This window comes from Erythrolamprus reginae, chromosome 3, assembly GCF_031021105.1.
Source record: "Erythrolamprus reginae isolate rEryReg1 chromosome 3, rEryReg1.hap1, whole genome shotgun sequence".
Taxonomy (NCBI): Eukaryota; Metazoa; Chordata; class Lepidosauria; order Squamata; family Dipsadidae; genus Erythrolamprus; species Erythrolamprus reginae.
Window position 1 is genome coordinate 32258520 of NC_091952.1, and position 25540 is coordinate 32284059.

The following is a 25540-nucleotide window of genomic DNA, read 5'->3' on the forward strand; positions in this document are numbered from 1 at the left end:
TATCTGATCGTACCCATAGGAGACCATCACTGTGTCCGTCCCACTCTCACCACCCAGCCGACTTGCGGAGGAAAACTAAAATGCTGGTCTGAGCCCTCGAAGAAATCCAGTTTGACATCCCTGCAGTAGATGAATAAATAAAACATATACAAAAATGCTGAATATGGTGAAATGGAGGAATGCGTAAATGAGACTGCAAAATATGTTCACTAGAAATAATGTCAGTGAAAACATGCTCAAATTTTGATGTATTTTTTTTTACAAAATAAAATCAGAAATGGATTAAACCACAAGTAAAATGGAAAAATAAAATAAATTGAACTTGTCAGATTCACTCACCTCTAAATAAGTTCAAGAGGCTACTGGGAGTCAGGAAGAGCATTCTTAGTAGGGCAACAGAAAAAGACGTTTTACCTGCTTTTGTTCTTGATAACAATGGGCTGGCTGCTTTTTCCCTTCCCGGGAGGCTGGGGTGATTTGCAAATGGATGGTTTCTTTTGACAAACAAGGGAAGCCCCAAAGCTGCTGGTGAAGCAGCCGTGCCCTCTTACTTCTAAAAGTGAAGTGGGAATGCCATGTATTCATTCATTTCAACTTCTTCTGGCACTGTTGAAAGGTAGAAGAATGTGACGTATGCACAAGAAACCTTTTTGGACTATTGCAAATGCCATTTGACATTATACTGGGATAAGATGTGTGTTGCAGAAGACAGTCTAAATCCTTTTCCACATCAGCCTTATGAGGTAGCACACTCAGAAATACTATCTCTAAAATTATGGTAAGGTTACATTAACAGAATCTTGCAAGTTTCAAAGTACATCTCTCCTCTCCCATCTTTATGGTCCTAAAAACTAGGGTTCTCAGTTGTTTGGCATACCTCCAGTTCTTCTGCAAATTTCTGCCACTTGTTTAACACTTTTGTCTAATTTGTGATTCTTTTACTGTCTCCCAAGGACATCCCACATACCATTTACACACACAGGCTTAATCCTTTGTTTGAGAAGACACAATTTGCAGTAGCTGTTGGTCCCCTGATGGATAGCCTGAATCCAGAAAATTACTCTCTACGTGTACCTACAAATAATCACATTATTTCTGTTTATATCTTGTTCTTAGGTCGAAAAATGCCTAGTGTGTTTGGAGACAGACTGGACCACTTGGAAGAGGAGATCAGACGTCTCTCACAGTCTTATAACACCTTATACAATATGGTGAGTGGCTTGGGGGACCACTTGCGACTTGCCATCCAGGAAGATACTAGTAAAATGATTGGATCCCTCATGAATAGTCCAACTGTTCCTGATTCAACCATGGGATTTGGAATCATTCCTGATGGAATTGTGGATGCTACAGACAAAGCTGAGCTCTCCCCCTATCCACCTGTGGGTGAGATTCTAGGCAAAGTGACTGAGATGAGCGATTCACTAAAAATCAAGACTAATCTACTTGAAGAAGTGCATGGCATGGTCCTAGATCATGATGGGCAGATCAAACATTTAATGGAATCAGCTCGGCCTTCACCACTCACCTCGATTGATATGTTAGAAGAATATATAGACAACAGGCTTAGCAACCTGAGAGTGGAGCTTTTGGATGGTTTTGAGAAGAAATTGATAAATATTCAGAGTACATGTGATTACCAGATCAAGGAAGTAAAACAGCAGTGTGAGGAAGAGAAAGCAGCCAACCTCCGACTTCAACAGATCTTGGATGGCAAAGAACTAGAGATCAAGAAAGACATTTCTCAATTGGAATTACAGATCCAAGGGCTGACAGTTGTAGAAAATTGCTGTAGCAACTTGAACTACTACACCAAGCGGATGGATATTTTGGAAAAAGGCCTACATAGTATTTCTGAGTCTCAAAAGAATCTACATTCTAGGGTAGATAATGAATTGTCCCCCGACACTTTGGGGATCCTCTTTGAAGGACACTTTGTAGACCTTGAGGCTAGGCTGAATTTTACCGAGAAGCAAATAGGAAGTTGTTGTTCCAATGTAGAAGAAAGCATGAGAGGTTTGATGGGACCAGAATTAGATGGCACAAAAGTTCTTTTTGAAAACAAAATGAGAACCTTGGAGGAAAGACTCATAACTATTGTAGGTGATGTGAATAATGTCAGTTCTGCATTGGGACTGGATGGAGCTGTAATGCCATTCTTGGAAGGAGAACTTGCTACCATAACAAGGGAAACAGATGAGAAGATGGAAGTACTACAGAGCCAACTGACTACCTTGGAGAGCACTTGCTTGTTGGGTTGCACTTTCAAATCCAAAGATGTAGAAATCTTCCGTACAGAGATAGAAGACTGCCAAAACAAGAATCAAGATTTACTGCTAAGGATGGACAGCAACTCAGATTTGCTGCAAAAACTCAATATTACTATCCTGGAGATGCAGAGACGGATTGAGGAGGAAACAGCTGGAACCTTGCAAGGTGAGATCACGCTATTAAAGATCAATTTGAACACCATGACTAAATCTCTAACTGGGCTGAAGGATTCTGTTTCCCAGTATTCTGACTCAGTACTGCATGTTAACTCATCCTTGGATGATCATGAGCGCAAGATAGAAGATGAGGTCCATACACTTCAAGATATGATCAATAATCAAGACTCTCAACTTTTCTTCAGTAACAAGCGGGTCTTGAATCTAAAGGGAGACCTTGAAAGGCTGAGATCCAGGATCATCAATGACTTGAGCAACTGCAAAAGTCTGGCTCTCGGCCTGCAGAAAGAAGTGCTCCAATTCGATGACCGTGTGGCCCAAATAGAAGATACATGTGGCAGATTGGGCACTGTGACAGGAAGCCTGGAACATATCAGAAATGAACTGGAGAACAATGCAGGAAGTATGTGGGGTTACATGAATCATATTAACAAAACTTTAGCGACACACTCTAACGAAATAACTGCGCTCAACAATAATTTGCTGGATTGCCAAGCAAAAATTACAGAACTATCTGAAGATGTAGGTCTCCTAGAAGGCAAGCTGATAAACAACCAACATTAGTTTATATTGGGTCCAAAGTATACCTAACTTATATCATACAGACTCCAAAGAGATGATAACCAGGATTTTTGTTTTATTTGGGTTTTTGAGAGGGGGAAGGTCACTAAACTTTAAAAAGCTGCTATAGTCCTTTCCCTGATTTCTTCGGTATGTTTTTTTAAATTACATTTTAAGTATGTTTGCCATTAACTGTTCTTTCTACAGATATTTAACAACTGTACTCAAGTAGCAAAGTGCCTTCCCATATTTCATACGGTATTCATAGGTCATACGGTATTTGGGTTACATTTCCAATACATAGTTCAGTTCAAGAGAAAACTGGATACAGATCCATTTTTTTTTAAAAAAATGGCTTCTTTGCTTTGGGAATAAATCAAAATGTAATACTTAAGGGACTGAAACAAAGAAACCCAATATCTACCAGATTTATTCATCTACTGGAATAGAAACGTTTTTCAGAGGTCATAGTACAATACCTAGAGTCGTGTGAAGGCTCTGATTTAAGATAAGATTTCCTCCATCCATTTTATATAACATCCCCCCCAATCTCCAACATATGGGCTTGAATTCTACATAATAGCATCAACTGATACAAACCTATAAGGTATTCATGTAGGTCAGCAGCATGATAAAAGTTGTAAAAGATAAAACAATGCCCTTGTGCATAACATATTTTCCCTTTTGCATTGTCCTACAATAATGAAGCTGAATTTTTCAAGCAGATATTCTCAAAACTGTGCAATCTGACTTTGCATGAAGTATGGTAATATGCGGGTCACTGAGTTAGATCCGATAGGTAGCTTGTTGCAATTCTCAGAACAGAAGAAAAGAAAGTACATATATTATAGTATTGTAGCATTACTATACTGTTGATTCCTATTTTTGTATAAAAATGGAAGAAGTTCAGTTGCACAAGATAATTATTATTGCACCCATTGTATTTTAATCTGGTTTCTTCTTGGGCACTCTTGAACAACCAATTCCTCTTCTATTTATTCTCATTTATTTATTTTTGAGAATGATAGCCATTGAGTGTGATTTCTTTCAAAGGAATTGCTCTTAAGATAATGTAACAGCAATGCCATGTAAAAATCCAATTTAGTTTAGCTCACATTTATTTCATTTCAAGTCTATCTACAAGTAGAAGAAATTTTCTTCAAAGTTCATATTATTCCCCATTCAGCAATACAGAACATGTTTGTGTATGTATGTGTGTGTGAGAAACATGCATAAAAATGCATACATTAGTGAAATTATCCCGCAAATATATTTGAAATTATGATGCATAATGTCATATAAAAATTATAAGCAGTATTGATGAAAATATATTTAATTTTAAATTTCAAATTTGTTTTGACCCAAACTGAAGCAGAATTGTATTAAACTAAATTTAAAACAGAGAAATAAGAAAAGTGAAACTTAATGTATTAATCCAATGCTATGTGTGACTACCGTTTGGTGCTCAATAGAATAGAATAGAATAGAATAGAATAGAACAGAATAGAATAGACTATAGAATTCTTTATTGGCCAAGTGTAGGAATTTGTCTTTGGTGCATATGCTCTCAGTATATATACAGAGAATGTCAAAAGAACTCATCTGTAGATAAACCTTAATAAGAATATTCAGAAAGTCTCTTTTATGCTTTTCACCTACGATTGGATCCATTTTACATTTTTACTAAGCAATTCACATTACATTACAGAATATGGCTGCAGAAAATGTTTCATATGAAGGGCTTGCCATACAGTAATTAAGAGCAAATTAGATTGGCTCCCATGTGATAGTTAAAATTATTGGATTCAGAGTAGGAACCTTGGTGTTGCAGTGGCTAGTGTGCAGTACTGCAAGCTGCTTCTTCTGACTGCTGGCTGTAGTTCACTAGTTCAAATCTCACCAGGCTCAAATTCAACTCAGCCTTCCATCCTTCCAAGATGGGTTAAATGAGGACCCAGATTGTTGGGGGTGATATGCTGACTGTAAACTGCTTAGAAAAAGCTGTAAAGCACTGTGAAGTGGTATATGTCTAAGTGCTATTGCTATAAGTGCTAAAGTGTTCTGGATCCAGCAGGGGTTTTCTAATAGTACCTGTGACTGTGACTATTTTATGGAACTGATGATACACATACAATTATAGACACAAAAGTTAACATTTCCCAGAATGAGCTGTCACTAACTTGGTCCTTAAAGATTTTCACCCATCACTCCTATAATCAAGTCCACCCACTTTATTGCTCGTTGTTCTCTTTCCTTCCACCTCTCCCAGCATTAAAGATTTCTAAAGTGATCTAGTCCAGGGCTCTCCAACCTTGGGAAATTTAAAACTTGTGGACTTCAACTCCCAGAATTCCTCAGCCAGCTGGCTGAGGAATTCTGGGAGTTGAAGTCCACAAGTCTTAAACTTCCCAAGGTTGAAGACTCCTGATCTAGTCCTTGCATAAAATGTCTAAAATATAATTTGAACCTGGTCATTTGTGCCTCAGGTAAGAACTCTATGCTTTGTTTATATGAAGAAATAGAAGATTTTAAGCAAGACTGTACATAGTTACTGCCGCAGAATGTAATTTTTCCTATTCGGCTCTTCTCCTAATCCTTCTTCTTAGCTAATTCGCAATTTTTAACCTAGTCAACTTCAAATGAAGAGGACCAAAAGACGCTTTCCTAGTATAGCTGTATCATTCTTCATAGTTAAGCTGCCAGTTCCTTTTCTTGTTCTTCCCTGGACAAAATATTTTTTTCTTTTTTGGTCTAGCAGCCCAACGAGCAATCAGAAATGATCTAATCTTACTGATGAATGGTACCAAAGACATTAATTCAAATTAGTAATTTTATTCCAATGCACGAGAACAAATTTTAATTGCCCCTTCTGAATAATGAAATCAGAGCAAAATTAAAAAAGCAAAGAAGCAACCCGATACCCTTAATGAAAATGAAGAAATTATCCTAATGCATCTTATATTTCTTTATAGGAATTTGTGTTTATTGGGGGGGATCTTTCCGATCTAAGCTTTGCTGTAAACCAGAATATGTTCCATTCACCCTTCTCTTTCTTTTACTTTGCAGGGTTGTTGTAAGATAATGTGCATGGAATGCTTTGAATCCTTGAAATCAGCTATGTAAATGTTGCTTTTATTAAACTGAGAAAATATATCACATTATGTCAGAAAGTATAAATATATGTACTGAAAGTTATCACACTCAGAAAGAGATTTGAAACCTTTAAATCTCTAACCTGCCCTCAAATTCCAAGTCGCCCCATTAGAGCAATTAACTATTATATTGCAAGGTTATTCTGCAAGCAGAAGAGGATGGCCCTATTATCAGGGAAGACTCAATGGCTGCTTCAGGCAGCAGATCAGGGCATTAATGTATTGATCTCAGGACTTCATCCAATGCTCTCCTGATGCAAATTTAGGAGAAATCTGCTATCTCAGTATTACATTTTCAGGGCTTCTCAGATAAAGCTGAGACTGCAATTCCATAGTGTGGTTTGTTGCCTTGGTTCCTTGCTATGAGAAGCCCCAATATGAACCAAGTGAACACAAGAACAAGGGGGGCCAATCTGAGGTTAGTTGGGGGGGGGAATCAGAAGCAACATGAGAAAATATTATTTTACTGAAGGAGTAGTTGATGCTTGGAACAAACGTCCAGCAGACATGGTTGATAAAGCCACAGTAATTGAATTTAAGCATGCCTGGGATAAACATATATCCATCCTAAGATAAAATACAAGAAATAGTATAAGGGCAGACTAGATGAACCATGAGGTCTTGTTTTGCTGTCAATCTTCGATATTTCTAATATGGCTCAGAGAGCTTTCCTCCAGCAGCAACAACCCTGTAGAGCAGGCCTGTCAAACTTGTGTCATCAAGATGGTGTCATGTGACGCTAAAGAGATATGGTTTGTGGCCAGCATGTGACTCATCCGCGCCATGGGTTGCGAGTTTGATAGCCCTGCTGTAGAGCATATGCGAGACCCAACTAAAACATTAAAAGTATGTAAAAGTAAATAAAAATACATTCAGAAGTTGGTGTGTGAGTGAGGTCACTGTGGCAACCCATTTAGGATGCTGAAAAATTCAGTGTGTCTTGATAAGATGGGGAAAATTCCCTTTTGGCACAGGCCAGTAGTTTGAAGAAGACCAGTATGTTCTGGGCCTCCCCTCAAATAAAACTGACAACTTGTCCACTTTTTTCTTTTATTTGAATGTAGTAGCATTAGGTTGGAATGGTATCCTGTGAAAAGGCCACTGGTTTTATTAGGGTCGCCCAGAAAATAATGCTCCACATTTTTTTTTTCTGCAACCATTATTTATTGAACACAATGAAACTTATGCACAAGAAAGAATGGTGTTTCTTCTACACTCCTTATTTTTCCATGTAATCTCCGTCCCGTTCTATGGCCTTCCTCCAGCGAGACACAAGGGCGTGTATGGCCTGTCGGTACCACTCCTTGTTCTGGTCTGCAAATCTTGGAGCTCTGCCCAACTGTTTTCTAATGGCCTCACCCTCTGTGCCCAGTGACTAACCATACTTCTGTCGACTGCAGATTCTCCATAAACCGTACACAAATGTTTGTGAATGTTTCCAACAGTTTCTTTCTCCGCAGTGAGAAATTCAATGGTGACACGCTGCTTGTAATGTACATCACTAACAGACGCCATTTCGAAATACTGCTGCAGCTACGCTGTCTGAAGAAACGCAAAATTTACACATGCACTCTTGACAATTCAAATAATGTATATCTAAAATTTCGTATTCGTACCATTACTATAGGCTGAAAAAAATAGTGGTGCATTGCTTTCTGGGCGACCCTCGTACTTTTCCTGTAACAAATTCTCATGGGGATGTGGTGTGGAGAAGTTGAAACTTATTAGTGGTTTTATAATCAACTTTTTGGGGCCTGGGAATTGATCTTATTGTATATACATTTACCAGAAGTGACTGTAACTGGTTTCAATTAAATACATGCTTAAGTTATCTAGGATTTTGAACATATTCAGCATTCTGAGTTGGAGTGTCCACATTCTATGAAAAGAAATTAGAGACACTTATGAAATTATAGCTGTATTCTGTTTACTTCCAGGCATTGGAGGTACAACAGTTCTAACAGGGAGGTTGCATTTGGTTTGTTATCATTAATGAATAGACCAATTTGAGAGTTACATAACCTCTTCCTTTTTCTTGGAAGTATTATTACATTAGTTTCTATTGGAGTGACATCTAGTAAATACTAAAGTACATTACAGTACATAATATACTTTCTATTTGTCAATTCCAGATTCCAAACTTTTCAGACTGTCAATTTACAGACTATGGTTTTTTTCCCCCTGAGGGTTTTCAAGAAACAGGGCATTATGTCAATTGTGAAGAAGGTTTCAAATTTATGTTGTTGTTTCTGGTTGGTTTTGGCCATAATTGTAACAATAATGATAACTTTGTTTAGTCTAGCTGTTGTTTTTTTAAATGTACATTTGATAGTTAAAACTGAACTATTGTTTCTGTTGGGAGTAGGGGAAGACAAGAAACTCCCACCAAGATTTCCATGATTGTATTACTGTAACGTCTTCTAAAGATAAATAGTCAGAAAACTATGTAGACATTTAAGATATTGAAAAAAATGGAACAAAACTGACCAGCAATGTTATTTTCTGGATCATTTGTTTAAAAAAAATATGACAGATGTGTAGATATGGATATAGTTTGCATTTTACATCAGTAACATTTTACATCGATTTGCAAAATCGACTCATGCCATTACCAAACCAAGAGGGAATTACGCCACTGAAAAGAAGTTTAGATTTGTGTAAAATTCTCATATGTACACATTTGGAATCAATCACTATAATTTAAACAGAGGAACATCTCATCATTATGGGCAAACTCATGACCAGGTATTTGGGGTCCTTCTCATTTTTTTCTCCCTGTGGAAATTCAAAACTCCTCCATTCTTTGTTTTGTTTTTTTAAAATGAAGGATTAGATTAGACCAGTGTTTCTCAACCTTGGCAGTTTGAAGATGCGTTGCTGGCTGGGGAATTCTGGGAGTTGAAGTCCACACATCTTCAAACTGCCAAGGTTGAGAAACACTGGATTAGACAAATCTTTCAAAAGGAGACTTCCCCCACACCCAGCCTAGAATACATCAGCTTTCAGTTTTGGAGACAATGTAAAATTATCACCTAACAGTTTTGAAAATGATATCTTACCGTGTTTCCCCGAAAATAAGACACTGTCTTATATTAATTTTTGCTCCAAAAGTTGTGCTACGTTTTATTTTCGGGGTGCCTTATATTTCTCAAATAAGACAAATTCACAGGCAGAAAAGCTGACACCCCCAAAGAAAGTGTACTGTACGGTACACTGATTACGGTATGGTACCTGTCAGTATGGCACACACACACACACAAACGACGGCACTTATATGTTACAACAGTATACTCCCGCTATTGCAGCTTCCGGCCACCAGAGGAACTACAGTCTACACACTGTAGTGGAGAATGTAATGGCGGTGAGACAGCAGCAGACTGTGTCTGCTGTACTGGACGGTAGAAAGCGATGGAAGGGGTCAGCAGGGGACGCCACATTATTACGGTACCACTATGAACAGCTTTGAATGGTACCGTATGTTTTTCCACCGTACCGTATGTAAACTTGACTACGCCTTATTTTCGGGGGGGTGCCTTATATTAGCAAATTCTGCAAAACCTCTGACATGCCTTACTTTCGGGGTACGTCTTATTTTCGGAGAAACAGGGTAGGTCAGTGATGGCAACCCTTTTTTTCTTCAGGTTTCAAAAGAGCGTATCACGCATGTGCAAGTGCCCACACCCATAATTCAATGCCTGGGAAGAGTGAAAACAGCTTCCCCCCCCCCGGAGGCCCTCTGGAGCCAGGAAATGGCCTGTTTCCCAACTTCTGGGGAACCCAGTAGGCTTATGTTTCACCTTCCCTAGGCTCCAAAGACATCCCTGGAGCTAGAGGAGAGTAAAAATGCCCTCCCCATCCCCTCGGATATCTGGAAGCCAAAAATGCCCTCCCAGATCCTCTGTGTGAGCCAAAAATCAGCTGGCCAGCACACACATGCATATTGGAACTGAACTAGGGCAACAGCTCACATGCCAGCAGATATGGCTCTGCATGCCACCTGTGGCACCTGTGCCATAAGTTCATCATCACTGTCTTAGGTCTTCCAACCTCCACAGATCCAACATGGCCGTTGGTGTTAAGATGTTTTTATTTAGCCATTGTCTTCAAACCCCAAAATCTCAATTATATAAATATGATTTGTGCAAATCAGATTCAATAAGCGCTGATTAGATTCTGAATCTTATGGCCCACTAATTTAGCATATTAAAAACTAAATAATGAAATAAGATACTGTAGCTACTGGTAAGTTTTCAAATGTACAGGATCCTTCAAGTTCACTAAGTACTGTATTTCCTATTCACATCACATGTTATATTAAAATGATGTTTACAGAGTACTGTGATTAAGAACTGGAAGTCATTGTTGCTTAGGATACCACATACTAACCACATACCAACAGGGATATCATATACTTTCTACAGTTTGGGCCTAAGACTCTTTATGTCACCTACTACCTGATCCTTTAAACTGATGCCAAAGTTTGAAGTTTGGATTTCCCACATATCTAGCATATATTTCATAACGAGAAATCATCTCCTCTTGATAGAAAACCGGCTATGTATAAGACAACCATAAGAAATTCATGCAGTATTTCCCTGAAAGATATCCCCCAAAATAAGTCCTCTTCCAAAAATAAGCCCTCTCCAAAAATATTTAAATGCTGGTCCCCGCCATTTTCTCTTATCAGGGTTAGGGAGACAGAGCTGGAAATCAGGTAAGATGGCAAGTGGAGCCCCATTTCCTCCATGCACCCCAAAATAAGACCTCCCCCAAAATAAGGTTAAGCACTTATTTTGGGTTCCAAAAAATATAAAACAGGGTCTTATTTTGGGAGGAACATGGTAGTGTGTTGCAAATAGATGGCTCATAGGACATGAGTGAAATATCACTTTTGTTCACTGTACCTCCACCTACATTTAACGAAAAAGGAAATCATGTGTGAAGTAGAACAAGAACTGTTCCCCTGAATCCAATTTTCATTAAATTCTCAGCAAAGCTATAAATGGGATCTGCACAAATCTTACAAAATGATTTTTGCTTATTGTATTGAATTTCTATCTTTATTATTGGTGCTCTTGTGATAAAGAATATATAATCTTGATTTTCATGCTAATGGCCATTTGGGTGTTTTGACTATATCTATAAACAAATACATTATAAAAAAATAACATAGCTCATAAAGAAAAGCATTTGGCTGGCATTAATGGTCAAAGACTTTACATTTTTCATTATCATAATTTAAAATATCCCTTTGCAGCAAGTCACAGTATTCATGCCTATTGCTACATTCAAGGCTTCAGGACTCAGAAGAGACTGTAAAACCAGGGGTCTAGTTCAGAGCAGCAGTAGAGAATATTTTTGTTAAAAGTCACAGTACTTAGAAGTAATGTTTAAATAATGTTCTACCCATATTAGATAATACTGCAATCAACAAAAGCAGCAGAGAACTGAAAGCATTATAAGAAGGGCAACATTTCTTTTAAAATACTAACGTCTAGGTCAGGGGTCCCCAACCTTGGCAACTTTAAGACTTAAACTGGGAGTTGAAATCCACAAGTCTTAAAGTTGCCAAGGTTGGAGACCCTTGGTCTAGGGCAGGGGTAGGCAAAGTTGGCTTTTCTATGACTTGTGGACTTCAACTCCCAGAATTCCTGAGCCAATCATGCTAGCTCAGGAATTCTGGGAGTTGAAGTCCACATGTCATAGAAGAACCAACTTTGCCTACCCCAAGTCTAGGGTGAAACATGATTTGCTAGGTTTTGAAGCACCGTTCTGGTGAGTAGAAGAAAAACTTTCTGTATAAGCTGCTTATCTTCAAGCCCCTGAGTTGTATTGATCCCCAAACACTGGGGAATGAAAGGCATGGAGGCTCTCAGTCCTTATTAACATCATGAAGCCTATTTGCAATCTACGAATAAAAACCAGAGTACAATCACTTAAAGACATCACAAATACACATTTCCTGAAAATACAGCATCTAAGTGGAATCGTAGGTTGAAAGATCACATTTTCACATGAGATGCTCCCTAATAAAAACATTATGTCTTTTTTAAAGGCTAAAGCACCTTGCATAATGGATGAGAAACAGCAAGCTTGATTTTGCTACCCATCCATCACATTGGGGGACCAAAAGTTAAGGATTCTTTGGGAAATAGTGTTGGCTCTGAACAATCAGACAAAGTCTTCAAAGTCTATGGTAGGCAGGAGGGGCTTCCAGTAAGAGAATTGGCTGAAGTCTGGAGAAGCCAGTGAAGCAACTACATCTTTGCCGATAGGTGGAAAGAGAAATTCTACCACCTCACTCAGACGCTCATACCTAGAAGAAAGAGGACACAGACAATTATAAAGAGCAAGTATCTTTTCTTGTGCATTTATAGTTTCAGCATGCCCAAGTTTACTCAATTTTATTAAGGAAGCAAACACAAGCAGTCCTAGTATAACTGGTGGCTTAGCAACTGTTCAAAGTTATGCTGGAGCATGGACCCCACCCCCTCCCCTCAAAACAGGCATATGATCTGGATTTGAAGTTAGGATGGCTGGCTCGCTTATGAATTGTTCACATTTTGGATGCTGGGCAATTGGCTCGCATTTATAGCTGTTTGCATCATCTCACAGAGACATGACTGTGATTTATGTTTCTTGCCAGAAACTGACAATTACTTCCTGTTTCTGGCCAGAAACAACCATCACCACTCATTGCAGATAATCAATTTATTTAATAATTATTGCAAACACCCCCCCCCCCATAAAATTAGATTGATTTCATGGTGACCCATTTAATGACCAGCATTATCTATATCTGTAATGTTGGGTTCGATTAATCTCATAGGTTGAGGGCTACCTGTATTTACTTATGTCATTTATTTATTATTTTAATATTAATAAATGCATTTAATTATACCCTTATGTCCACTCCATGCAAATGTTCCTGAACAATGGATCTCCCATTAAACCCATTACAGAGATTTCCAGTAATAGTGGTAACCTGTAAGAAATTTTTTTTGGTTGCGCTATCATTTTTAAAAACACTTGCCGTATAATGCACTGACATCATTAATGCTTCCATAATTTCCTCTATACATGCTGGTGCACAGTCTGAGGGCCCAGGCTACATGTGGCCTTGGAAATTACATCCAAAGCACCTTCAAAAGTTGCAAAAATTATATATGGAAATGCAAATAGTACTCTAAGTTTAATAAAGCCAGAACTTTAAAAATACAATATATATTTAAATTCCACAAATTTTATTTTTGCCCCAGCTATTTCTACTTTTTAGAAATAATCTATATTTAAATTGCATAAATTCTACTTTTTAGAAATAGCCGTGGCAAAAATAAAATGTAGGTAATTTAAATGTAGATTAGATTTTACAAGTTCAGGTTTTATTAGAAACATAGAAGACTGACGGCAGAAAAAGACCTCATGGTCCATCTAGTCTGCCCTTATACTATTTCCTGTGTTTTATCTTAGGATGGATATATGTTTATCCCAGGCATGTTTAAATTCAGTTACTGTGGATTTACCAACCACGTCTGCTGGAAGTTTGTTCCAAGGATCTACTACTCTTTTAGTGAAATAATATTTCTTCATGTTGCTTTTGATCTTTCCCCCCAACTAACTTCAGATTGTGTCCCCTTGTTCTTGTATTCACTTTCCTATTAAAAACACTTCCCTCCTGAATCTTATTTAACCCTTTAACATATTTAAATGTTTCGATCATGTCCCCCCTTTTCCTTCTGTCCTCCAGACTATACAGATTAAGTTCATTAAGTCTTTCCTGATACGTTTTATGCTTAAGACCTTCCACCATTCTTGTAGCCCGTCTTTGGGCACGTTCAATTTTGTCAATATCTTTTTGTAGGTGAGGTCTCCAGAACTGAACACAGTATTCCAAATGTGGTCTCGCCAGCGCTCTATATAAGGGGATCACAATCTCCCTCTTCCTGCTTGTTATACCTCTAGCTATGTAGCCAAGCATCCTACTTGCTTTTCCTATTGCCCGACCACACTGCTCACCCATTTTGAGACTGTCAGAAATTAAAGTTTTATTAAAGTTTTCTCTCAATTGTGTTGGATTTGGATGGAGTGCTGTGGATACTTTTTAGAAAGTATGCAACGAGATTGGATTCAAATCAAGCACAATTGGGATAAAACTTTATGTCTGTGCTGTATATGATTGAATTATGCTAGTAGACGTGAAAGAATGTTTCGCCGAATCACATGATGAAGAGAGAAACCCACTCACTGCCTAGTTTTTGCCTATATTAGCCACTTAGTTTTGTTTAAGCAAATTGTTATCCTTGACCTCAAGGTGCTTTACAGACTGCAAAAGAATGGGTTCATTTGCAGACTTACGTGGACTTAGTAATTTTTATGAGTTCCTGGGTCAATTCCCCTTTGGGGTTTACAGTGAATATGCGGGATTCTGGCAACGCCACTTCCTTGTAGGCATAGACATCCTGTTGAAGAAATCACAAGAAGCATATATGTCAAAATCATCATTATCATGTGGTGGCTTTCCACTTTTTCGGCCCAGTTTGGGCAAACTGTTAGCAGCAACAGCGGGAGGTTCCGCCCACCCGCCGAGATGTCATCATGGACATTCTGTGCATGTATGGACGTTTCTGCACATGTGCAGAAGCATCATGTGCCTGCGCTCCCATTCCAGAACCAGTAGCAAAGGTAAGTGAAACCCGCCACTGAATTCATCATCTTAATCCAGAGGTGGAATTCAGCGGCTTCTGACCAGTTCTGCAGAATTGGTAGCGGAAAATTTGAGTAGTTCAGAGAACCGGTAAATACCACCTCTGGATGGCCCCGCCCCCATCTATTCTCCGCCTCCGGAGTCTCAGCGGATCAGGAGGAAATGGGGATTTTGCAGTAACCTTCCCTGGAGTGGGGAGAGATTGGAGATTTTACAGTTTCCTTTTCCTGCCACACCCAGCCAGCCATGTCCACCAAACCATACCACGCCCACCAAGCCACACTTTGCCCACCAAGCCATGCCCACAGAACCGATAGTAAACAAAAATTGAATCCCACCACTGTCCTCAGAAGGTAAGAAATCTTCTTTATAAATTAATAATAATAATAATTTATTAGATTTGTATGCCGCCCCTCTCCGAAGACTCGGGGCGGCTCACAACAATAATAAAAACAATATTATAGTAGAACAAATCTAATATTAAAAAAACATATAAAACCCTATCATTATTTAATAAACCAAACAACACATTCATACCAAACATAAAACAAAGTATAAAAGAGCCTGGGGGAAAGGTGTCTCAACTCCCCCATGCCTGGCGGTATAAGTGAGTCTTGAGTAGTTTACGAAAGACAGGGAGGGTGGGGGCAATTCTAATCTCCGGGGGGAGTTGATTCCAGAGGGCCAGGGCCGCCACAGAGAAGGCTCTTCCTCTGGGGACCACCAAACGACGGGACTGTTTAGTCGACGGGACCCGGAGAAGGCCAACTCTGTGGGACCTTATCGGTCGCTGGGATTCGTACGGTAGCAGGCGGTTCCGGAGGTACTCCGGTCCAATGCCATGTAGAGCTTTAAAGGTCATAATCAACACTTTGAATTGTGACCGGAAACTGATCAGCAGCCAATGCTTTTACACATGTTCCTCATTTTGCTGATACTCACAGTTAGTCTGTTCCCAAAAGCAGCATGAAAAGGCCGGCTGTTGGAGCCAAATAAATTTTGGATATCTGTCAGACAGGCAATTTTGAACACTTCGGGCTTCTTCTCAATCACTTCCCTACAAAGCAGCGGATAAATAATTTACAAAGATGATCTGATTTTCCCTCTTCTTGATCAAGCACTTACAGATTTAAAAAGAGAAGGAAGTAATGATAAAATATTGATCTCCAGCATCTGTTTATCAAGGTAGGCTGAAATTCCAGATGGCAAAGCAAAAAATTTAATTTACAGCTTTCATCTTTCTCCTTATGTGGAATCATAATCAATGAATTCCCAGTGATACTCAAATACCACATCATTAGTAACTCTTAATGGAGTTTTTGTTCAACAAGGACTGAAAAGATGACCATTTCTGGATTGCATATAGATAAAAGTTAGAAAGGGGGGGGGGGTTTGGGGGGGGGAAGGTAACTTTGAAAGGGAGGGAATTATTATACTTGATAACAAGCTTATACTTGATGTGATGAAGATTGGAAGTCACTTCTTTATTATCGTATTTATTGCTTTTTCCCTTTTTCTTGTTTTTTTGTTCTAATTAAGTTTATATTAATGTTACAGTGTTTATTAAAAACCTCAATAAAATTATTTTAAAATTGGAAGTTAAAAAATATCACATCATTGTACTACCAGACATCTCTATGATCTCTGAAGAAAGCAGGAAGACAAATGCTCAGACAAATGAAGACACTGTCTAGCATTACATGGAAATATTTACCTGTGAAATGCCGAGAAGAGGCTGCTAGGTGCAAGAAGGATCGGTCCTTGGGGAAGCATCCAACCTTGGTCATTGACACATTCTAAATATCCTTTGGTGATGTGTGCCATGCCAATAGCTCTGGCTGAACAATAGAGAAACCTGTATCCGTTGCTAGAATGGAGATGACACCAAATGGAATACTGTAAACCTATTTCGCTTAACAACCCCTTCATCTGATCTTCCCCTCCAATAGGAATGGTACAACTGCTTTAGTTCCTGATCAGCTCCTGATCAGCTCTTGGTACAACTGCTTTAGTTCCTGATCAGCTCTTACAACGGGGTGAAAGGGACCCACATTTGAAAGCAATAGAACAAAGTACAGTGGTACCTCTACTTACGAACTTAATTCGTTCTGTGACCAGGTTCTTAAGTAGAAAAGTTTGTAAGAAGAAGCAATTTTTCCCATAGGAATCAATGTAAAAGCAAATAATGCGTAAGATTGGGGAAACCACAGGGAGGGTGGAGGCCCTGTTTCCTCCCAGGAGATTCCTAGGGAGGCCCCATGGAGGTTTCTCCCTGCCTTTTCCGGTTACAGTTTTGGAGGATCAGATTTGTAAGTGGAAAAGGGTTCTTGAGAACAGTCAAAAAAATCTCGAATACCCGTTTTTATCTAGAAAAGTTTGTAAGTTGAGGCGTTCTTAGGTAGAGATACCACAGTAATATCCTTTGAGTATTTCTAAAAGACCTCTACATATCAAATACAGGTTAGTCCTTGACTTACAGCAGTTCATTTAGTGACCATTCAAAGTTAGAACAGAAAGTGACTTATGACAATTTTTCACAGTTACAACATTTGTAGCACCCGCCTGATAATATGATCAAAATTTGGTTGCTTGGCAACTGGTTCATACTGATGACCATGGCCATGTCCCAAGATCATGTGATCTCCTTTTGACAAGCAAATTTAATGGGGAGGTCAGATTCATTTAACAGTCGGGTTACTAACTTATCACCTCGAGGCTCGACTACTGTAACGCTCTCTACATGGGGCTACCTTTGAAAAGTGTTCGGAAACTTCAGATCGTGCAGAATGCAGCTGCGAGAACAGTCATGGGCTTACCTAGGTATGCCCATATTTCACCATCACTCCACAGTCTGCATTGGCTGCCGATCAGTTTCCGGTCACAATTCAAAGTGTTGGTTATGACCTTTAAAGCCCTTCATGGCACTGGACCAGAATATCTCCGAGACCGCCTCCTGCCGCATGAATCCCAGCGACCGATTAGGTCCCACAATGTCAGTTGGCGGGCCCCAGGGGAAGAGCCTTCTCTGTGGCGGCACCGGCCCTCTGGAACCAGCTCCCCCCGGAGATTAGAACTGCCCCTACTCTTCCTGCCTTCCGTAAACTCCTTAAAACCCACCTTTGCCGTCAGGCATGGGGGAACTGAAACATCTCCCCCTGGGCATGTTTAATTTATACATGGTATGCTTGTGTGCGTGTCTGTTAGTCTATGGGGTTTTTTAAATCTTCAAATATTTTAAATTTAGTCGGATTATTTATGATTTGTTCCACTTGTTGTGAGCCGCCCCGAGTCTTCGGAGAGGGGCGGCATACAAATCCAAATAATAAATAAATAAATAAACTGCAGTGATTCATGTAACAACCTGTGGCAAGGGTTGTGTGGCCAGCATGACAGCTGTTATTTCTGGGGCTCCAGAAAAACTGCTGATATCCCAGCTGATCAGGAGACTTAATTGGCCTAAGTTGTTCCGTAGTGATGGCGAACGAGAGAAGCACGGATTGATTAACCCAGGGAATTTGCAAATTCCTGAGTTGATCAAGGGCAGATTCTCAAACTGGATATCTGGGAAAGCGGCTTTGCTGCTAAGAAGCTGGGGTGGTAGCAACAGAGTGATGGAAATAAGAGAAAGTGCATCATCTGGGTGAGAACCTGGCTTTAAAATTGAAAGTTTTCTTTTCATACCCACTTGAAATTAACAAATATAGAGTGGAAGGGGTTAAAGTGAGGAGGGAGAGGGGTGTATATCGGCTATCCTTTTCCAGTATTGAAGCAGCAAAGAAAGTGAAAGCACAAAAGGGAAATATTTTTTTCTATTTTTACATATGAAGTAAATTAATTTTATGAAGTAAATTAATGTATATGAATTATGAAGTAAATGAATACACTACCACTACTCTGTGGTTTGTTGCCCACAGTCCCCTTAGACTGTCTACAGTTGACCTCACCCCAATCCTAAGAGGTCTGTAAGGGGCATGCGTAAGTGCACCATCATGCCTACTGTCCCTGTCCTACTGTCCAAATTTACCTATACCTACTTGATTTTGTTTATGTTTATACCATACCTATTATCTTGTACAATTATCTTTTGACAAATAGAGAAATGGGCTGAGAATTGATTGGCCTCAGAACTGTGTGGCTTTGTTATACTGCAGTGCCACCTAGTGGCAAGAAAGGAAAGATAGCCTCAAAGCCAAAAAGATTCGGGAATTCTGACTTAAGAGTACTGTACATAAAAAACTCTACGTGGCTTAGAACCAGATTACTTACTTACTTACAGGACCGCTTACTGCCTCCTGTGTACCAGTGACTGGTTAGAGCCCACAGAGGTGGCCTTCTCTGGGTTCCATCAGTCAAGCAATGTCACCTGGCAAGGTCCAGGAGAAGGGCCTTCTCTGTGGCAGCTCCGAACCTTTGGAATCAGCTCCCCCCGGAGGTTCGTGCTGCCCCCACCCTCCTGACCTTTCATAAGGCTCTAAAAACTCATCTTTGCCAGCAGGGTTGGGGTCATTGAGCATTGCCTTCATGCTCCGGCCAACGGTATGAATGAATGATCATGAATGAATGTTAGTTAAATGCTTCATAATTATGTGGGGTTTTAGATTAGGTTTTATACTGTTTTTTAGCTTTTATATTGGGTTTCTCAGATTTTGTATTGTACTGACTTTATCATGTAAGCCGCCCTGAATCCACTAGAGAGTCACTCACAGTCGCTCATGCCCTCATCACCTCGAGGCTCGACTACTGTAACGCTCTCTACATGGGGCTACCTTTGAAAAGTGTTCGGAAACTTCAGATCGGGCAAAATGCAGCTGCAAGAGCAATCATGGGCTTCCTTAAATATGCCCATGTTACACCAACACTCCACAATCTGCATTGGTTGCTGATCAGTTTCCGGTCACAATTCAAAGTGTTGGTTATGACCTATAAAGTCCTTCATGGCATTGGACCAGAATATCTCAGGAACTGCCTTCTGCTGCACGAATCCCAGCGACCAGTTAGGTCCCACAGAGTTGGCCTTCTCCAGGTCCTGTCGACTAAACAATGTCATCTGGTGGGACCCAGGGGAAGAGCCTTCTCTGTGGTGGCCCCAACCCTCTGGAAGCAGCTCCCCCCAGAGATTAGAACTTCCCCCACCCGCCTTGTCTTTCGCAAACTCCTTAAAACCCACCTATGCCGTCAGGCATGGGGGAATTGAGACATCTCCCCCAGGCCTATATAGTTTTATGTATTGTATGCTTGTGTTGTATGTTTTTTAAATAATGGGTTTTTAGATATTTTTTAAATATTAGATTTGTTCTTTGTATATTGTTTTATTATTGTTGTGAGCCACCCCGAGTCTGCTGAGAGGGGCGGCATACAAATCTAATAAATGAATGAATGAATGAATGAATGAATGAATGAATGAATGAATGAATGAATAAATAAATAAATAAATAAATAAATAAGGCAGCCTAGAAATTCAATAAAATAAATAAAATAAAAAACTAAGGCAGGCAGATTCAAGATTATCAATGGCTAGTATGCAAGAAGACTCTTTTAACTTAAATGTTCATATCTCTGAACTACCAATACCTACAGATGAATTTTATGGAAGAGCTTAGCGATGCCTTGATGAGTCCAGTCTTTCCCAAGATGTGGCAAGATATGCCCTAGAGCATCAGACCTGATGAGGGGAGAAAAAAAGCATATATATGATGAACTCTGCACAACGTAACTGCAAATTGTCCTGTAAGTAAAACAACAGTGATAGGAGATTGTTCATAACTGGACATGCAGCGACATGTTTCAAGACAACCTATTCCTGTGATGGTGAATGTAAGGCATGCGTGCTACATGTGGCACACAAAGCCATATCAGAGGGCACACGAGGCATTGCCCTATGTTAGCTCTCAGAGGGCACACGAGGCATTGCCCTATGTTAGCTCCAGCATGCATGTGCACACTGACCAGCCAATTTTTGGCCTTGGGGAAGGCCGGTTGGCCCTCCGGAGAGTTCGGGCAAGCTTCCCTGAAGCCCCAGAGTGCAAAAAACCACCCAATGGGCAAACTGGAAATTTGAAAAACAGGCTTCTGGTTTGCCCGTTGGGCTGTTTTTTGCACTCCGGAGGGTTCAGGGAAGCTTCATGAAGCCCCAGAGTGCAAAAAACAGCACAACGGGCAAATCGGAAGTCCATTTTCCCAAACTTCCAATTTGCATGTTTGACTATTTTTTCACCATGTAGCCTGTGCACATGGGCAGAGGCAGCATGGGAGCTGCACATGCTTTGGGGGGGAGGGAATGGGTGCAGCCATGTGCATGCATGCTAACACCCGCATATACATCCTTTTGGCACGTGAACCAAAAAAAGGTTCACCATCACTGACCTATTCTAACAGGGGTGGCTGGTTTTGGTTTCAGCCCTCCAAGAGTTTAAACAAGCCAACCTGTTTCTATTTTTCCCCAGAATGATCACTGAAGCCATAGAACATGTTTAGTCCATATGATCTATGTATTTTGGAGTAGAAACAGGTTGACCCTTTAACTTTTGCTTTTGTTTAACTTGCATGAATCCCAGCGACCAGTTAGGTCCCACAGAGTGGGCCTCCTCCGGGTCCCGTCAACAAGAAGGGGAAAAGCCTTCTCTGTGGTGGCCCCGGCCCTCTGGAACCAACTCCCCCCCGAGATTAGAATTGCCCCCACCCTCCTTGCCTTTCGTAAGCTCCTTAAAACCCACCTCTGCCATCAGGCATGGGGAAACTGAGATATTCTTTCCCCCTAGGCCTTTACAATTCATGTATGGTATGTTTGTATGTATGGATGTCTGGTTTTACAATACGGGTTTTTTAGTTGTTTTAGTATTGGATTTACATGCTGTTTTTTGTTACTGTTGTTAGCCACCCCGAGTCTACGGAGAGGGGCAGCATACAAATCCAATAGATAGATAGATAGATAGATAGATAGATAGATAGATAGATAGATAGATAGATAGATAGATAGATAGATAGATAGGATAGATAGGATAGATAGATAGATAGGATAGATAGATAGGATAGATAGATAGATAGATAGATAGATAGATAGATAGATAGATAGATAGATAGATAGATAGATAGATAGATAGATAGATAGATAGATAGATAGGATAGATAGATAGATAGATAGATAGATAGATAGATAGATAGATAGATAGATAGATAGATAGATAGATAGATAGATAGATGATAGATAGATAGATAGATAGATAGATAGATAGATAGATAGATAGATAGATAGGATAGGATAGATAGATAGATAGATAGATAGATAGATAGATAGATAGATAGATAGATAGATAGGATAGATAGATAGATAGATAGATAGATAGATAGATAGATAGATAGGATAGATAGATAAATAAATCTCGATGCCAGTCTAATTTTCTCTGCAATGTTTGCCATGTCCTAAGAGCATTTACAACATCTACTGCTACTCTTCTCCTTCCACTGCCTAGAACAGCAATTCTCAACATTGGCAACCTTAACATGTATGGACTTCCACTTCCAGAGTTTCCCAGCTAGCATGTCTACATATTAAAGTTGTCTAGGATGAGCAACATTGGCTGAGATTTTCAGCATCTTCTTCCTGTTGTTTATCTGCAGGCGTTGGTGAGATGCATCTACTCCTTTCTCCCATTTTAGCAATTGCAATAACTGACAAACACATTTACAGTTACTGGAAAAAATGCTTGGTTGCAAAATTGGTAGTATGATGCAATACTTTCACCATCATATGGCAATTGTTAAACATTCTAGGGAAGCATGCATTATGCTAGAAAGCTTTTTCCTGTGTTGTGGTTGGCTCACAGACAGGCTCTCTGGCCATGGACTTTGAGCTTCATGAGCCGGGGCCATCTGGGCATGGCTGACCTATGTAGCTGCCAGAGGAGTCAGAGAGCAAGCTGGAGGAAGAGGGAGACTCTGGGTGTGAGGAGCCTACAGAGGCTATAGATCCCCCAACTGGGGATGTGCAGCCCCCAATTGGGGATTTGCCAAGGTCCGAGGATGAAGGAACAAGTGGCCTGATCCTGAATACTTGGGTGAGAAGGATGAGGGACTGGCAGGAGCAGTTGAGAAGGATCAGAAAAAAGAAGTGAGCACAGCTGTGCATAGTCAGCACTCCTCGAGAGCATTTAAAGGGATGAGTTTAGAGGGTGCTCTTTGCAAGAAGTCAACATTTGTGCCTCCGGAGGAGAAAATCCCGGGAAGAGTGTTTTTGCCTGATAAACCTGGATTCAATACTGGACATTTATAGGGTTAATCTTGTGAGTAGACTTTTGGCTGGGAAGCAAGCGTGCATGCCATTAGCTTATCAATTTGGCCTCACGCCTGGACTTTGACAGGGAAAAAGACATGGCTTTGATTTGCATTTGTGAAGTAACAAATTTCTCATAACAAACTCTGCTTTTGTTTGCAAACTGCATGTGTTTGAGTTTTTCATTTGGGGCTAATTACCGGTCAGCTGCCATGCAAGACAGAACACCCTGAAAGCAATCATTCACATGTCTTGTGTAAACTGTGGAGTTGGGGGAATGTGAGGGCTCTTTTTAAATTTCATCACCATCTGAAATTCAGTTAGATCATAGATTAAGTAACCAGTGAACTCAGAGAGATTTCTCTACAAGCTTGGCAAGGCTGGGGAAAATGTAGACAACTACAGATCCATTTTAAACCCCTTTGGGGAAATGGGAAGAGGAAATAATGGTGGCATGGAAGAGCCCACAGTCAAGCATTACAGGAAGGATTATTGCCAATGGAAATCTACCTGGTAATGGTGCCATCAATATCAGAGATCACCACCTTGTCGTACCAATTCCATAAGTAAATGTTAGCTTCACAACGACATGTGCCCTGGTACTGGGTGGTCACACTGAACACAACTTCATTGGGACCATCCCTCAGGTTCAGCTTTTTCTACAGCAAAAGAAGAGGAAAAAGAGGCAATTTTAATATTTTTATTTAGAGAATGGCATTGATTGATTGATTGATTGATTGATTGATTGGTTGATTGATTGGTTGGTTGATTGAGTTGAAAGGGACCGTGTAGGTCATCAAGTCCAACCCCCTGCCTGAGCAGGAATCCTAAAGCACCCCAGCCAAGTGGCAGTCTAATCTCCTCTTGAAAGTGTCCAGAGTTGGGGAGTTCACAACCTCTGCAGGCAGGCTGTTCCAATGGTTGATCGCTCTGACCGTCAGGAAGTTTTTCCTTAGTTCAAGGTTGAATCTCTCCTTGGTCAGCTTCCAGCCATTGTTCCTTGTCCAGCCCTCTGGTGCTCTGGAGAATAGAGTGACCCCCTCCTCTCTGTGGCAACCCCTAACATACCTGTATACAGCTATCGTGTCCCCTCTGGCCCTCCTTTTCTCTAGGCTGTCCATGCCCAGTTCCTGCAATCTCTCTTCGTAAGTTTTGGTGTCGAGTCCCCTAATCATTTTGGTTGCTCTTTTCTGCACCTTCTCCAGAGTTTCAATGTCTCTTTTGAAGTGTGGTGACCAGAACTGGATGCAGTACTCCAGATGTGGTCTGATCAGGGCATAGTAGAGTGGTATTAATACTTCCCTGGTCTTGGAGTGTATCCCTCTGTTGATGCAGCTTAGGATGGTGTTGGCTTTTTTGACCGCTGCTGCACATTGCTGGCTCATGTTTAGTTGATTATCCACCAAGATTCCAAGGTCTCTTTCACAGTTACTGCTGCTAAGTGGGGTTTCTCCCAGGCTGTATGTGTGTCTAGGTTTTTTTTTTACCAAGGTGAAGGACTTTGCTCTTGTCGACGTTGAACATTATGTTGTTAGTGTGGGCCCATAGTGTTAATCTGTCCAGATCTTTCTGTATTTTGAGCCTGTCCTCTAGGGTGTTGGCTACCCCTGCCAGCTTGGTGTCATCTGCGAATTTGATTAGTTCCCCTTCTACTCCCACATCCAGGTCATTGATGAAAATATTGAAGAGTACAGGGCCCAGGACAGAACCCTGTGGTACCCCACTGCCTACCTTCTTCCATGTGGATTTGGAACTGTTGAGGACAACTTGTTGTGTATGGTTGGACAGCTGTTTATCCATCTGCATGTGTTGTAACCTACCCCATTTTTTTCTAATTTGTGGATTAGGAGATTGTGGTCAATCAGAGCTTTTTGTTAGTAACTATGAAGTCCACCTAAGAGGAATCCCAATTAGGTAGAGTGCTTCAGCAGAGACACTGTGAACAGAAAGTTCTCTTCTGGATGAAACAGGAATATATAGATAAGAAAATTCAAAGCTACATACTATTTCATCAGAGGAGAGTCTTAAGGACTTCTTGTAGGTTGGAAGAAATTTCTGGGTAATAGCATCTGCTGTGGATCTGTCTCCTTGATGGGGGGATACAGCATCTTCATCACTGGAGGAATCATTTTGTCTCCTATGGTTCACAGGAGCAAAATAAATTGTCAACATAAAAGAGAGTAATGGCCAAGAAATATGGATTAAGTCCCACTGGACAATGTGATGCATTTGTTGGTGTGGGGACAAGGACTTGAACTTCTCTGGGTAAAATCCGGAGGACTTCCGATTTGAGTTTTACCCAGATGTGCCAACATGGCTCTATTAATAAATTGAGATTTTGAGGAATACTTTGCCTTGGACTCTGATTTAATTTTGGATGCTGTTAAGAGCATGCATAAAAAACCAT

The 25540-nt window shown here is 40.2% G+C and overlaps 2 protein-coding genes across 9 annotated transcripts in view; one reads left to right on the forward strand and one right to left on the reverse strand.

The window, feature by feature from the left end:
* Positions 1-3256, forward strand: part of EMILIN3 (elastin microfibril interfacer 3) — a 41905-nt gene extending 38649 nt beyond the window's left edge. Inside the window, exon 4 of the mRNA XM_070748816.1 lies at positions 1117-3256. Coding sequence (XP_070604917.1) covers positions 1117-3011 — 1895 coding nt within the window. The 3' untranslated portion in view covers positions 3012-3256. The remainder of the gene's footprint in view (positions 1-1116) is intronic.
* A 7935-nt stretch (positions 3257-11191) lies between these two features.
* LPIN3 (lipin 3) overlaps positions 11192-25540 on the reverse strand; it is an 83841-nt gene continuing 69492 nt past the window's right edge. For 6 of the 8 annotated variants that reach the window (XM_070744746.1, XM_070744744.1, XM_070744745.1 and 3 more), the window contains exons 14-20: positions 25138-25270; positions 23644-23792; positions 20440-20526; positions 16579-16731; positions 15807-15921; positions 14516-14619; positions 11192-12476 (exon numbers count right to left, since the gene is read on the reverse strand). In XM_070744746.1, coding sequence (XP_070600847.1) covers positions 12332-12476; positions 14516-14619; positions 15807-15921; positions 16579-16731; positions 20440-20526; positions 23644-23792; positions 25138-25270 — 886 coding nt within the window. In that variant the 3' untranslated portion in view covers positions 11192-12331. The remainder of the gene's footprint in view (positions 12477-14515; positions 14620-15806; positions 15922-16578; positions 16732-20439; positions 20527-23643; positions 23793-25137; positions 25271-25540) is intronic. The other 2 variants (XR_011558513.1, XR_011558514.1) reach the window with 1 other exon arrangement.